Genomic DNA, 15,686 nt, shown 5'->3' on the forward strand with positions numbered 1-15,686 from the left:
AGGGCTCAATGTGGGAGCCAGTGCAGCAAGTTGGTCAGTGAACAGTCTGTAGGAGACAGACAAGGGCCTGGAGTGTTAAGGTAGTGCTGCAAGTACAAGCCAGAAGGGCTGAATGTTGTTTATGTTGATGTAGAGGAAATGCTGAAAACCCCTTTGAGGGAAACCTATGTTTGTGTTTGCTTAACTTTATTTTAATAAAAATGGGCATGAAAAGCCCTTAAAAAGAGGACAAGCAAGTGGCCGTGTCCTTAAACGTCCTACTTTTGATGCTAGTTCTCACAATACTTAAAGAATGTCTTTTTTTTTTTTTTTTTACTCTCCTCTGCTATGTGCCTTTCATGTTATATCTTAGCCATTTACTGTCTGGGCACAGGAGATGGAATCTAGGACCCAGCATCTGTCAGGGCATCAATGGCAGGAGAAGGACTCTAGGACCCAGCTTCCCCACCAGAACTTAACATGGGCCTATATATGGAAGCCTGTCAGTGGTTGAAGTTGCTGATTGATCTTCAGCTTCCTGTGTTCTTGTGTTTCCTTGCTTCAGTGATTCTTTGTTACCGACCTGGCTGTTCCTGACTTATCTCCTGCCTGCCTCCTTGACCTTGACCTCGGCTTGTCTTAGGTATTGTGACTCCCTGCCTTCCTGTGTTTTGACCTTGGCTTCCCACTTGACCAAGTCTGCTCTGTTATCCACCTGGCTCCGGATCCTGGCCTGAATTGACTATCCCTTTGTCTCAGCGTTCTCGCAGACCTGTCTAATCTCACAGGTACCACCTGCCTTCAGCTTCCACTCAGTACATCAGCAATATTCCTGAGTCCTTCGGCAAGCAACCTTGCAGGCGACCTGTGCTACTTTGTGCCCAACTCCTCCTGTCTTACCTTCAGGGGAATCTGGAACTTAGCTGCAAAGGAAGCCCTCTTTCCATTGTCCCCCAGCACCTGGTACTTGACAGTATCAATCAGCCATTATGTCTGAGGCCGGGAGAGGTGCTTCCATGCTGGAGGCTCTTTGTCAACAGATGACGGCTCTGAAGCAAGCAGTGGCGGCTGGTGCTCAAAATTTTTGGGGGGCGCAAACAGAAAAATGTAATAGGCATTGCGGCAAAAAACACTGTAAAAAATTGCGTGACTTTGAGGTCACAAAAGTGTGAAAGGGGCCTTCAGTAATCAAGGTATAGCGTGCCCCCTTTCAACGCAGAGAGACCAGCGTGCCCCCTTCAATGCAGACATCATCGTGCCCCCTTTCAATGCAGAGATACCAGTGTGCCCCCTTTCAATGCAGAGAGACCAGCGTGCCCCCTTTCAATGCAGAGAGACCAGGGTGCCCCCTTTCAATGCAGAGAGACCAGTGTACTACCTTTCAATGCAGAGATCATCGTGCCCCCTTTCAAAGCAGAGATGCCAGCATGCCCTCTTTCAATGCAGAGATGCCAGCGTGCCCCCTTTCAATGCACAGAGACCAGCGTGCCCCCTTTCAACGCACAGAGACCAGCATGCCCCCTTTCAATGCACAGAGACCAGCGTGCCCCCTTTCAATGCACAGAGACCAGCCTGCCCCCTTTCAATGCAGTGACCAGCATGCCCCCCTTTCAATGCACAGTGACCAGCGCTGCGTGCCCCCCTATCAATGCAGAGAGACCAGCGTGCCCCCTTTCAATGCAGAGTGACCAGCGTGCCCCCTTTCAATTCAGAGAGACCAGCGTGCCCCCTTTCAATACACAGAGACCAGCATGCCCCCATTTCAATGCAGAGATCATCGTGCCCCCTTTTAATGCACAGAGACCAGTGCGGTCCTCTCTGCAGGTTCCGCTATAACCTTAGACTCTTCTATATACAATGATAGCACAGATGGATCAGGAATACAGTGATGAAGAGAAGTACAGGCATACTCCTAAATGAATGTGGGAATGAGATCAGCACACTTTGAATGAGCAGATTGGATATGACTTATGCCAAAGCTCAATAAAGTCGGAAATAAGTTTATTTTAAACACTGAATAGAGCTCATCCTGTTGACAACCTTGAGCATACGAAATTAGATCCTAATCAAATGGTCACAGACTCACAGTAGAAGAAGAGTTGGTTGCAACAAGCTGATCGTCCTGATAGCTGTGCATCCCTCCCTCCCCCAGCAGGCAGAGTGGCAGCAGGCTTCCAGGGAGGGGAATACCGGAGGGAGAAATGACAGCTTGCTGACTGAGAGGCATGAAGGAGAGGGCTGCACTGGCACACAGCGATCAACCAACAGGTAAACACATACCTTCCACTCTGCTTGCTCTTTAGCGGTGGCTCTCAGCTTCTGTCCAGCGGCGGCGGGCGGCTTCTTCCGAGGTGACCGGCGGCGCGTCTTCTTCCGCTCCCGCCTCCTCCTCGGCCAATGGCAAGGGGTTTGCCTTGCGGCCAATCAGGAAACGCATATCGGACGCGCTTCCTGATTGGCCAGGAGGAGGATCGGTGTGACAATAGCGAATTTTCATTCGCTATTGTCACACAATGGGTGGGCTCGGGACACACTGCTCTGCGCCCGGGGTCCACCCTTTGCATCGCCCTATTAGAGCCTCTGGCTCTAATCAGGTGATGAAAAAAAAAAAAATCCCATTGAACTCCATGCATCCGGCGTCCCTGCATGCAGATAAGGGGGCCGGACGCATGAATGGGGGGGCGACGCCCCTGCGCCCTGCATACACCAGCCGCCACTGGAAGCAAGCAGTCAAGAGCCTTCAAGATGGCTACTTCCAGCTTGAAAGATGTCTTCATTCCCTCACTGTGTCTGTGACTTCTGCTGAGCCAAACCCAGTTACAAGCTCCTCCCCCACGATTGCAACCTCCACTTCTGCTGCTGCTGCTCCACCTGCAGTGGTACTGCCTCCTCCAGAGCCCAGAATCCCCGCTCCGGAGCGCTTCTCAGAGGACCGACTGAGGTTCAGGGCCTTCAGGAATGCCTGTGTACTTTACTTTGCCCTGCAACCCAGAACCTTTGCACTTGAGACAATCAGAGTTGGGTTCATCATCTCTCTCCTTTCTGATGAACCACAATCCTGGGCTCATAACCTTCTGGGACTAAAGGATAAGGTGCTCAACTCGGTCACCACGTTTTTTGAAGCCCTGGCTGCCTTATATGATGATCCACAGAGAACCACCACTGCTCCGTCTGCCCTTCATATCCTCGTACAGGTGGAGGATTATATCGGAGAATTCCGCAGATGGGCATCTGACACCTGATGGAATGATGCATCTTTGAAATATCAATTCCACTTAGGCTTATCCAAAACCCTTAAGGATGAGCTGGTCAGGACCAAGGCACTGCCACACTAGGGGCTCTTTTGTCAAGTCTCCATCCAGCTGGATAGGGGCCTGCGGGAGCGATGCTCTGAGCATGTCATGGCACTGCCGCGTACTCACCTGCGACTGGGCGCCTGCGGCGTTCTCACAACAGAGTCTCGGTGCTTGCCATCCTCATAGACACCTCCTCTGGGTCTGTGGTGGTTTCTTCTCCTCCTCTCACCTCTGAGGACCGCAGAGGGCACACTGTTGTGGCAAGATTGCGGCCACCATGCCGTTCCAGTGTCTTGCACAGAGGGAGAGAGGAGAGTTGCGGATCTAGTAAGGTCAGGGTCTATGAAGCAAATCAAGATGGCGCTGGGTCTCTGACCTCCCTCTATAGCTCCTGTCTGCCCCACCTACTGGTGGGAGGTGGCGGGTCATGTGATCCTGGCTCCCTATATAAACCAAGCACACCTTCCAGTCAGTGCTTGGTTATTTTCCTTGCTCCTGTGTGTCTGCTGTGGCTTTGCCTGTGTTCCTGGTTCCTGATCCTTTCCTCCTCAGGTTGATACTCGTTGATTGCCTGCCAGACCTGACTCTAGAGTTGTGACTTTACTTCCTCCTCTTTATTAGAGGCCACCATGCCACCACAGACCCTACGGGGCCCTGTTCCCACTTCCAGGGATTCTTGAGGGTTGTGATTGTAAGGGAGTGCTGTTCCACTGCAACTGGGTTCCCTCTCCACTGCAGGACCCCAGGTGGGTGTGACATAATAACCATGCCTAAAAAATGAAACCCGCAGGAACAGCCGAAGCTATTGCTGCTCTCACCCAACAGATGACAGCCTTGGCTCAACCCGTCTAAGATCTGCAAGCCAGTAACACCGTGCTTCTTCAACATGAACAATGAAGGGAGTATTGAATGCCTAGGATAATCCGTGTATAGGTGGTACCTACTTCCAGACAATAGACAATATCAAAAAATTGGGGTAAAGGGATAAGAGAGACCTCAAACTCCCCAGTTATAGAGGTACTCAATAGGAAGGGGGAATAGGGTGAATGGGGGACATTCTGGATTTTTGGGGTACCAATATCTGAAGGTTATAAAATTAAGATATCATTGTTTAAAAGGACATAACTTTATTTAGTATAAAAACAGAGCCAACAAGTATACATAGTGACAATAATTACCAGAAGTTACATACAGTCAAAATAACTGGTAATGGTTTAAGAACTAACAACGCTGTGGAGGGTAGTCGGAATATCTCCACAGTGTTTTTCTCTACATGTTTCGCGGACTGAGCCGCTTCTTCAGGAGAAAAAACAATTTTTAAACCGATTCTATGAAGTAAAGCAAAACTTAAATGAGCAAGACAGGACAAAACAAATAATTACATGGACTAATCATGCAATATCAGATATTGCATGATTGATCCATGTAAATATTTGTTTTGTCCTGTCTTGCTCATTTAAGCTTGTGAACTACTTTTCGCTCTAAAACCATGCACCTACCCCAATGATTATGTGAAGGTCTGCACAACCATTGCCTTGTTGTCAGGTCAACCTCAAACCTGGGCACACCAAATCCTGCGCTCAAAAAGCCCAATATTGGACACCTGTGACTCTTTTACTGCAGCTATGCGCACATTATATGATGACCCTTTGAGACCCTCCACTGCTCGCTCAGCCCTCCGTTCCCTTCTGCAAGGAAGAAGACCTGTGGAGGACTACACCATAGATTTCCGGGAGTTGGCGTCTGACACTGGTTATAATGAAACTGGCCTGATAGAACAGTACCAACTAGGCCTATCCGAGGCCTTAAGAGACAAATTAGCCAGGGTTAGGGTACCCACTTCCTTGGAGGGTCTGATCCTTCTAGTCATCCAATTAGACCGATGCTTCCGTGAACGAAGAAAAGAGACAGGCCCCAGCTTATCTCCAGTCCTTGGATTTCCCAGGGCCTATGCCTTCTGCTTCTCCGTCCTCTTCCTCATCCGAAGAACCTATGCAAATAGGCATGGTTCGTCGTCCACTAACGGAAGAAGAACGAAAGAAACGCTGTTCTCAAGGACTCTGTCTCTATTGTGGGAAAGCTGATCACCAACTTCGGTCATGCCCAGTCCGACCCACAACCTCACCTGGTAAGGGTTCCTTAGCCCCTTCTTCCTGGACTTCTACTTCATCTACCTCTTCTTACTTATCTGTTTCTCTTTCCATCAGACCTTCCCGTCACCAGCGAGAGCAGGTATATTTTTTGTTGGTAAGAAAGATGGACACAGCGCACACAATACTAATCCACTATAATATATTATACCGTGGATTACCCCCCTCCCCCCTATATAGTGCACTGCACACCAATACCAAAAAAATCGCAGCCCTTTAAATGACTTTTGTGGACATTAACAGAGCGATTTGTGTCACTGCTGCCGATCTCTAGCTGCCCTAAAGCAGAGACTGGACACCTGTCCCTAACCTGAAAAGAGGCTGTAGTAGACCTATACCGAAATACCAGCCCTGAGTGAAAAGGACTTTGTGTCTGGCAATCTCTCCCTCATGAACACAGCAGACCTCTCCCTACGCTGACAAAAAGCAGAATGTGAAATGGCCGACAGCTCAGGTCTATTTATAGGGTAGGGGGCATGTCCATGTGCTGAAATTTTTCAATTGGCTGTCCCGTTCCACCTGACGGCTGTGTCGTGAGTCAAAGTTCTTCTGAATGAGCCATCCACAACCACTGGAGAGGGTGGAGCAACAATATGGGAAGGAAGTCTGTTGGGTTTCCATTGTTTTAGGAGAGATACATTCCCACACATGCCGATCCTCCTACATGCCTGACCATTCAATCCTCAACAGATACCAGTCGAATTGTTCCTTCTGTCTACCATGACTTCCTCGACATGTTTGACAAAAAGAAAGCCGATACCCTTCCAATGCACCGGTCCTATGACTGTCCCATCGAGCTGCTTCCTGGAGCTGAATTTCCTTTGGGCGCATCTTACCATTGTCGGAGGTGGAGTTGGAGGCCCTCAGGCAATATATTCATGAAAATGTAGCCAAGGGATTCATCTATCCCTCCTCCAGTCCTCACCTGCCGGGGCAGGCATTTTCTTTGTTGAAAAGAAAGACCACTCCTTTAGGCCATGCATTGATTACAGAGAACTCCACAAAATCACCATCAAAAACAGGTACCCTCTTCCCCTGGTTCCGGAGTTATTTCAGAGATCCTGAGCAACCCGAGTATTCACAAAGGTGGACTTGAGGGGGGCCTATAACCTGGTTTGCATCAGAGAGGGGGATGAACATGCTTCGGTCACTTTGAATACCTGGTGATGCCCTTCGGGTTATGCAGTGTGCCCGCAACATTTCAGCACTTGGTGAATTATATTTTAGAGAGTACCTCAACCTGTTCCTGATCGTCTATCTCAGGGATCCTCAAACTACGGCCCTTCAGCTGTTGGGGAACAACACATTCCATGAGGCACTCTAAAACTCTGACATTCACAGACGTGACTATGCATGATGGGAATTGTAATTCCTGAACAACAGGAGGGCCATAGTTTGAAGATCCCTGGTCTAGCTGGACGATATACTGATCTTCTCAGCCTCACTTGAGCTCCACCGGGACCATGTCAAAAATAAGCTAAATACTCTGCGAACTCACGACTTGTTTGCCAAAGCAGAGAAATGTGAATTTCAGAAGCAATCCATACAATTTTGGGCTCATATTCTTCACTATGGGGATTTCCATGGGCCCACAGAAGGTTTTGGCTATCCTGGAATGGCCCACACCTTCAAACAGAAAAGGAGTTCAAAGATTTATAGGCTTTGCTAATTTCTATAGGTGATTTATCAAGAACTTCTCAACCATCATCGCCCTGATTACTCAGCTCACTCGCCTCCATACTCGTTTCCTCTGGAACCAAGAAGCCCAAGAAGCCTTTGAACAGCTAAAAACCCTGTTTACCTCCGCTCCGGTGTTACAACATCCAGACCCAGCACTCCCCTTCGTCCCTTTCGCAAGGTAGATGCCTTTAAAGTGGCAACTTGAGCCGTGCTCTCCCAATGTCTGGGTCCCAAAGCTCTGTTGAATCCAGTAGCCTTCTGCTCCAAGAAACTAAGCTAAGCCAAAAGGAACTATGACGTGGGTGACAGAGAACTTCTGGCTATTAAGGTAGCCTTCGAAGAGTGGAGGTATCTGTTGGAGGGCGCGAGTTACCCAATCATGATCTTTACTGATCACAAAAACTTCGAGTATTTGAGGTCCGCCAAATGCCTAAGGCCCTGGCAGGCTAGATGGGCCTTATTTTTCTACAGGTTAATTTTCCATTTAACTTACAGACCAGGATCCAAGAACGGGAAGGCAGATGCCTTATCCTGGATGTTCCCTGAATCTACCGATCTACCCGAGCAGCATCCTCTCTGCCCAGAACTTTTTACTAATTCAGCCCAGCCTGAGACCGGGGATTTAAAGGACTTCTGCAATATGCTCAGAAACTGAAAATTCTTCGCTAAGAAAACAAGATGTTTTTTTCTGGCACCAGGATAAGGTCTTCCTACCTCAGGAAACAAGGCTTCTAGTTCTTAAAGCCAATGGCTCTGCTGCTGTGTCTCAGCAAATCAGGAGGGGAAGTCTCGACGGCCGAGGGACTCATGGACATCCATCACTAGACAGAGATGGGCTCAGGTAAGTATTATGGGCTAAGGGGTGGGGGGGGGGTGGGCTGCTACACACAGAAGGATTTTTATCCTAATGCAAAGAATGCATTCATTTAAAAAAACTTCTGACTTTACAACTTCTTTAAGACATTTCATGACCACCAGTTAGCCGGACACTTAAGAGTTTGTAAAACTGGTGAGCTCATCCAACAGTCCTTCTGGTGGCCTAACCTCAGTCGGGATTGCAGAGCCTATGTCAAATCTTGCACAGTGTGTCTACGCAACAAGGGTGACAAAACAAAGCCCTGGAGATTGGTAAGACCCCTAAATATCCCTAACCGCCCCTGGGAAATGATCTCCATGGACTTTATCGTAGATCTTTCACCATCGGAAGATTTTACTACCATCCTGTTAGTAGTGGACCGCCTGTAAAAAATGGCCCATTTCCTGCTTATGGTGGGCACACCTTCTGCTGCAGAGACTGCCCAAATTTTCATTAAGGGAATCGTCAGACTCCACGACTTACCCAGTAACAATGTTTCGGATCGGGGGTACAATTTACCTCTAGGTTCTGGAGAGCCCTCTGTAAAGCCCTGAGAGTGGAACTCTGTCGGTCCTCAGCCTACCATCCTCAAAGCAACAGGCAAACCAAATGCACGAATAAAACTCTGGAGAAATACCTGCGTTGTTTCTCAGCCTTCTCCCAAGACAACTGGGCTCCTTTACTACCACTGGCAGAATTCACCTTTAACAATTCGTTACTTTCAGCCACCAGTCCCCATTTTGGGCCAATTACGGATTCCATCCCTCTGCCCTGCCAGAAACCATACCTGAATCAGTAGTACCGGCTGTACAAGGCAGACTCACCTTCATACAGCACAATTATCAAACCCTCCAAGAGTGTATAGGAGAAGTTCAGTCTAACTACAAAAGATTCTTTGACAGGAGGGGAGAATCCTTCCCCTAAAGTTGGGGATGAAATATGGCTGTCAACTGCCAATCTGAAACTGCCATGCCTACCAAAGAAGTTGGACTTAGGATACATTGGTCCGTTTCCAATCAAACGTGAAGTAGATCCACTGGCCTTCGACTATAGGATCTACCTGGTTTTTCACACGTCTCTCCTCAAGCTAGCCATTCCTGATCCATTTCCAGGAACAGTGTATCCTCTTCCACCACCGGTAACTGTGGGAAAAGAGGGACCCAGCATCCGTCAGGGCATCAATGGCAGGAGAAGGACTCTAGGACCCAGTTTCTCCACCAGCACTTCACATGGGCCTACTGTATATAAGGAAGCCTGTCAATGGTTGAAGTTGCTGATTGATCTTCAGCTTTCTGTGTTCCTGTGTTTCGTTGCTTCAGTGATTCTTCCTTACCGACCCAGCTGTTCCTAACTTATCTCCTGTCTGCCACCTTGACCTTGACCTCGGCTTGTCTTGCGGATTCTCTCTGCCTGCTTTCCTGTGTTTTGACCTTGGCTCCCCATCTGACCAAGTCTGCTCTGCTATCCCCCTTGCTCCGGATCCTGGCTTAAACTGACTATCCCTTTGTATCAGCGTTCCCGCAGACCTGTCTCATCTCACAGGCACCACCTGCCTGCAGCTTTCACTCAGTACATCAGCAGTATCCCTGAGTCCTTCAGCAGGCAACCTTGCAGGCAACCTGTGCTACTTTGTGCCCGACTCCTCCTGTCTCACCTTCAGGGGAATCTGGAACTTAGCTTCAAAGGAAGCCATCTCTCCATTGGCCTCCAGCACCTGGTACTTGACATTTAGGTTTCTTATTGCATTCTTTGGAATGCTGACAATGACCCCTCAGCCTTGTTTTTTTTAAGGCCTTTTTTTTTTTGCTTTTATATGCATTTCTACGTTACTTGTTACATTTTAAGTTTAGTCACCCATGATTTATTTTAGCACTTTTAAACTTATTTCCAGTTGGAATGGACTGGCCAATACCTTTATTTAATATACTTATAAAGCACTCCCATTTTTCCTCCATGCTCTTTGTTCCTAGTTTATTATCCCAATCTATATGATCTAGCAAAGAGCGCAATTTAGGGAAGTTGTCTCTTTTGAAATTCAGTTCTCCCAGCAGAGCTGCACCCTCCCCATTTAGGTGCAGTCTGTCCCTGCTAAAGAGCTGATAACTGACTGAGAAGTTGGCCCAGTGCTCCAGGAATTCAAACCCCTCCTTTCTATACCAGCTCCTCCGCCACTTAATTTCCCATTATCGCCCGCTGCCTCTTTGGCGTGGCTCGAGGTACCGGTAATATTTCTGAGAATACTACCTTGGAGGTCCTACTCCTCAATTTAGCTCCTAAGTCCCTGAAATTGTTTTTTAGGACTCTCCATCTCCCTCTAATTTTTTGTCATTGGTACCCACGTGTACCTTGACAGCTGGGTCCTCCCCAGCCCCACCAAATAATCTGTCCACCTGATCTGTGATGTGCCGAACCCAAGCGCCCGGTAAACAATATACAGTGCCGCGCTTACGGTCTTTGTGACAGATTGCCCTCTCTGTCCCTCTAATAATTGAGTCCCCTACCATCAGAGACTGTCTTTCCTTACCCTTAGCCTCTCTCATGCCCTTACCAGAGGAGTTTTTCCCCTGACAGCTAGGAGTGTGGGAGGGGGGGCATCTCCCTATCAGAGCACAATAGGACAGCAGAGGAGATTACTGCACTAACATCAGATTGTTAGTAGAGTGGCTCTGACATGAGCTGTTAGTATTTTGTACTAGGCTTAACTCTCATTAAATTGTATCATATGATCTGTATGCAAATAGAAATGAATTGTGGCATCTGTAACTCCATGATCATATCAATCAGCCAGTTTTTATTATATTTGTTGTATTAACCACTTGCTGACCAGCCACAATATATATATATTGCGGCAAGTCAGCTCTATTGCGCAAAATGACGTACTTGTATGTTGTGTCGTACAATAGCCAGTGGGTGCACATGCGCCTATTGGCCACAGGGGAAGCTAATCAGCGGGTCCAGGAGACACGATGTCTGCTGTCTACCTGCGATCGCTCCCCAGAGAGGTAAAATCGTGATCTGCTGATGTAAACAAAGCAGACCACTGTTCTGCCAGGGAGGAACACACTGAGCTTGTGTTCCTGCTAGGCAGAATCACGGATCTCTGTGTTCATCCAGTGGGTCCATCCCCCATACAGTTAGAAAGCATCCCCTAGAGATACACTTAACCCTTTGATTGCCCCTGGTGTTAACCCCTTCCCTGCCAGTTTTATTATTAGAGTAACAGTGCATATTTTTAGCACTGATTACTGTAATAATGTCACTGGTAGCCAAAAAAGTGTCAAGTGGCATTACTAGTAAAAAAAATAAATAAATAAATGAAAATGCCATAAAAATGTAGATGCAATAACTTTTGCTCAAACCAATAAATATACCCTTTTTGGGATTTTGTTTACCAAAAATATGTAGCAGAATAACGGAAAATTCCTATCATACTTACCGTAATTTTCCTTTCCTGGTGGTCTCCATGGCAGCCTACGTGTGGGTTAACCCCGCCTCCTCTCCAATGGTATAGGACCCCCCTCTATAAATTTCAGCTTGCAGGCACAGCCAGTGTTCCATATCTTAGCCGAATCCAAGACCAGAGGGTGGGAACTCCGGCTGCCATGGAGACCACCAGGAAAGGAAAATTACGGTAAGTATGATAGGAATTTTCCGTTTTCCTGGCAGTCTCCATGGCAGCCTACGTGTGGGAAATAACTAGCCCAAACCACACGGGTGGGAATGTTTCAAATCAAATTTTACTTCAAATTATTAGCAGACAAAACAGTCAAGCCAAAATTAACTGAAGATAAGGAGGCTGGCTTCACACAATAATGTGTCATGAACGTATTTACAGAAGACCATGAAGCTGCTCTGCAGACTACTTCTGGTGCAACATGATGTGAAGCCGCCCAGGACGTTGAGATGCTTCTCGTCGAGTGGGCTGTCACCGCCTCCGGAGGAGCCAAACCCTCTACACAGTAAGCTCGCTGAATGGCAGACACAATCCAGGCCGCAATGGACCTTGACGAGGCCCGTTTCCCTCTATTCTTGCCTGAGAAAAGGACGAAGAGATTATCCGATTGTCTGAAAGAAGACATTGACTGGAGATATTCCATAAGAGTTTTCCCTACATCCAAGGGATGAGGTTCATTATCCTCTGAAGAACGAAAGGTAGGAAGTACAATCTCCTGGTTCTCATGAAAAACCGATGATACCTTCGGATTGGAATTGAGCATCGGAATTAGGACTACTCGGTCCGGGAAAAACGTGAGAAAAGGTTCTTTATAACCAAGAGAACTGATCTCAGAAACTCTTTTAGCTGAAGTGATTGCTACTAAAAAGGCTGTTTTAATGGTAAGATCTTTAATGGAGTCCGACAAACTAGATCTTGAAAGGACGTTAAGGACAAGGGGAAGGTCCCATTTTGGGAACCTTGGCTTCCTCTGAGGTCTGAGTCTGACCGCACCTTTGAAGAATTGTTGTATGAGTATATGCTTGGCCCAGGAGAACCCTGAGAACACCGATAAGGCTGATATTTGCACCCTGAGAGTCCCAACTGATAGGGACTTATCCAGACCTGCTTGAAGGAACTTCAGGACTTCTTGAACTCCGAAATTCAGGGAATGATTTCCCTCCGGGTACGTGAATTCCAAGAATCTAGACCAGACTCTACAGTAAACTCTGTTCGTGCTAGGTCTCCTAGAGTTCATTAAAGTAGGGATTGCCCCAGGAGGGCATCCGAGTGACTCCAACCTCTCCCTCTCAAGAACCAGACCGTTAACCTGAGCAAGGCGGGGCAGGGGTGTAATGTTGTTCCCTGCGAGAGAAGGTCTGGTTTGATGGGCAGGGGAATCGGGCTCCGATAGCTGAGAAGTGGGAACCAGGGCCTGTTCGGCCAGTGAGGGGCTACCATGACGATCTCCACATCTTCCGCTTGGAGTCTCTGAAGAAATCTGAGGATGATGGGAAATGGGGGAAAAGCATATGCCCTGCTGAATTCCCATCTGTCGGTCAGAGCATCCGTTCCGCATGCTTGGTGACACTTGCTGCGTGTGAAGTACCGGACTAGCTTGTGGTTGCATGGAGATGCAAACAGGTCTACTTCTGGTGAGACCCCTAGGGACAGAATCCACTTGAATGAGTCTATGTGGAGAGACCACTCGTTGTGATTCAACTGAACTCTGGAAAGGAAATCTGCCTGAACATTCTGTGGCCCCGGAATGTAGGCCGCCGAGATGTTGGACAGATGGGCTTGGGCCCATGTCATGATTGGGTCTACTTCTTGAAGAAGGGAGAGACTCCTGGTACCGCCCTGTCTTTTCACATAAGCCACTGCCGTGGTGTTGTCCATTCGAAGAAGTACGGATTTGCCTTCTATTAGATGATGGAAAGCTTGAAGAGCTAGAAAAGCCGCACGAAGCTCCACGACGTTGGAAACCGGGGAGTGGGCTTGCGGGGGCCATTTCCCTTGAGCCACCTCTGTCATGCAATGGGCTCCCCAGCCAGAGTTGCTGGCGTCGGTTGTAATGATGACCCATGTGATGGGGACTAGAGAATGGCAATTGAGCAGGTTCTTGCGTTGGAGCCACCAAAATAAGCTGCTCCTCATGCTGTGGGAAATAAAGATATGCTGATCGTGATCTTCCGGATTCCACTGCCGAAGGAAGCCCCTCTGAAAGGGCCGCATTCGCCACAGTGCCCACTTGACCATAGGGGCCGTCGAGACCATTGTGCCGATGATCTTGAGACACTGGGATGCCGTCAGAAAAGAGGATGAGAGGGCTGGAAGGATCCTCTCCCGAACCACCGGGATTTTCTCTAGAGGCAGAGAAAGTGTATTCTGAACGGTGTTGAATTGAGCCCCTAGATAGACCAGATGTTGAGAGGGCTCCAGATGACTTTTTTGAAGATTCAACAACCACCCGAACTCCATGAGAGTTGTAGTGACCAGGTCCCTGTGGAACAAAAGTTGATCCCGGTCTTGTGACAACAGTAGAAGATCGTCCAAGTAGTGATGTAGACGTACACCCTTTGTTCTGATTAGAGCCACCACAGCTAGAAGGACCTTGGAAAACACCCTTGGGGATGTGGACAGGCCAAAAGGAAGGCAGATGAACTGGAAGTGTTGATGTTCTACCGCGAAACGAAGGTACTTGTGGAAGTTTACTGCTATAGGCACATGGAAATACGCGTCTTTGAGATCTATTGACACTAGCCAGTCTCCTGGAAGTACTGCTTTCTGGATAGTAGATAAGGTTTCCATTTTGAACTTTTCGTTCTTGATGAACCTGTTGAGATAGGTGAGATCTATCACAGGGCGCCAGGATCCATTCTTCTTCTGTACTAGAAAGAGGGGCGAGTACACGCCTTGGAATCTTTCCTGCACGGGCACCGGAATTATTGCGCCCTGAGCTACCAAAGTGCTTACATAGTCGAGCAAAACGTTTCTTTTCTCGTCCTGAGAAGGCAAGCGAGTGGGAATAAATCTGGACACGGGATCTGTTGAGAAAGTCCATGTGTGTCCTGTGGACACTGTCCTGATGGTCCAGAAGTCTGAGATTGAGGCCGCCCAGACACGCTGAAAGTGGAGCAGGCGTGCCCCCACCTGGCATGTCTGAACGGGCCCAATCTCAAAAGGACTTCGAGGTTTCTTGACCGGAAGGTGCTGAGCCTCTGACCGGCTTACGAGAGGATGCTTGGCTGCTCTTCCAATTTCTCCTGTAATCTCGCCCAGGCCTATATGAGCGGGCATCCTTTGATCGCTCTGCAAACTGCTTTCTTGGTTGCTGCTTCTTAGGGCCAAAGAGGCGCCTATCTTGGGGAAGGAGACCTGACTTTCCACCCGTCACTTTAGTAATTGCATTATCCAATTTGTTTCCAAATAAAGAGGAACCTTCAAAAGGGATTTTGCACCAAGCCTGTTTAGAGGCTGGGTCTGCCAGCCAGGGACGCAACCACAGGGCCCGTTTGGCTGTGACAGAAGCCAACATGGATCTGGATAAGAGACGTAACACATCAATGGATGCTTCTCCAAGAAACACAGAAGCTAACTTCAGTTCCTGAACAGGAGAGTTCTCTACTGCATCTTCAGACACACTTCTTAATTTTAGTTCAACATCAGAAACCCAGGTTTCCATGGCCTTAGACATGGCTGCTAGTGCTAGCACAGGTTTACAAGCCGCACCGGCTGTGACATAAATTCTTTTAAATCCAAGTCCATCTTCCTATCCAGAGGGTCTTTAAAGGACACCGCATTATCCAGCGGGAGTGTAACGTGTTTAGCCAGTCTGGAAACTGCAGCATCAACCAGAGGAGCTGATTCCAGGTGACTGACTTCTTCCGATTTAAAAGGATACAACTTGGACAGTTTGGAGGATAAGGAGGTCTTGCTGTCCCCTTTACTCCACTCTTCTAGGATGACATCCTTCAATTCTGACAGGAGCGGAAAGTTTAGCCGCTCTTTCCCCAAATGTTTGAAAAACCTTCTCTGTTTTACCTGTGGGGTACTGGGATCTTCCCATTTCAGAGCCTCTTTGACTGCTCTTATGAGAGGTGCAACAAGGGCAAAATCAAAACCCCCAACTGCACCTTCCTCTTCTTCCGAATCGCTCTCTGAGGATTTCCCGGAAGTGAAGCTTGGCTGAGAGGGACCTTGCTCTTCAGGAGCATCAGCAGGAGAGCTGGGAGTAGCAGATCCAGGTGTGGGACTAGCATTCCACTCCTTCATGGATTGTTGGACAATCC

The 15,686-nt window shown here is 48.1% G+C and overlaps 1 protein-coding gene across 1 annotated transcript in view; it reads right to left on the bottom strand.

The window, feature by feature from the left end:
• Positions 1 to 9,654, bottom strand: part of LOC309548196 (chymotrypsin-like elastase family member 1) — a gene marked incomplete at its 5' end in the record, with an annotated part of 43,661 nt that extends 34,007 nt beyond the window's left edge. The window contains 3 exons of the mRNA XM_082248151.1: positions 6,924 to 7,051; positions 7,227 to 7,381; positions 9,616 to 9,654. Coding sequence (XP_082104277.1) covers positions 6,924 to 7,051; positions 7,227 to 7,381; positions 9,616 to 9,654 — 322 coding nt within the window. The remainder of the gene's footprint in view (positions 1 to 6,923; positions 7,052 to 7,226; positions 7,382 to 9,615) is intronic.
• Positions 9,655 to 15,686: the final 6,032 nt, after the last annotated feature.

The sequence above is a fragment of the Pelophylax lessonae genome (assembly GCF_965119305.1).
Source record: "Pelophylax lessonae genome assembly, chromosome: 2".
NCBI lineage: Eukaryota > Metazoa > Chordata > Amphibia > Anura > Ranidae > Pelophylax > Pelophylax lessonae.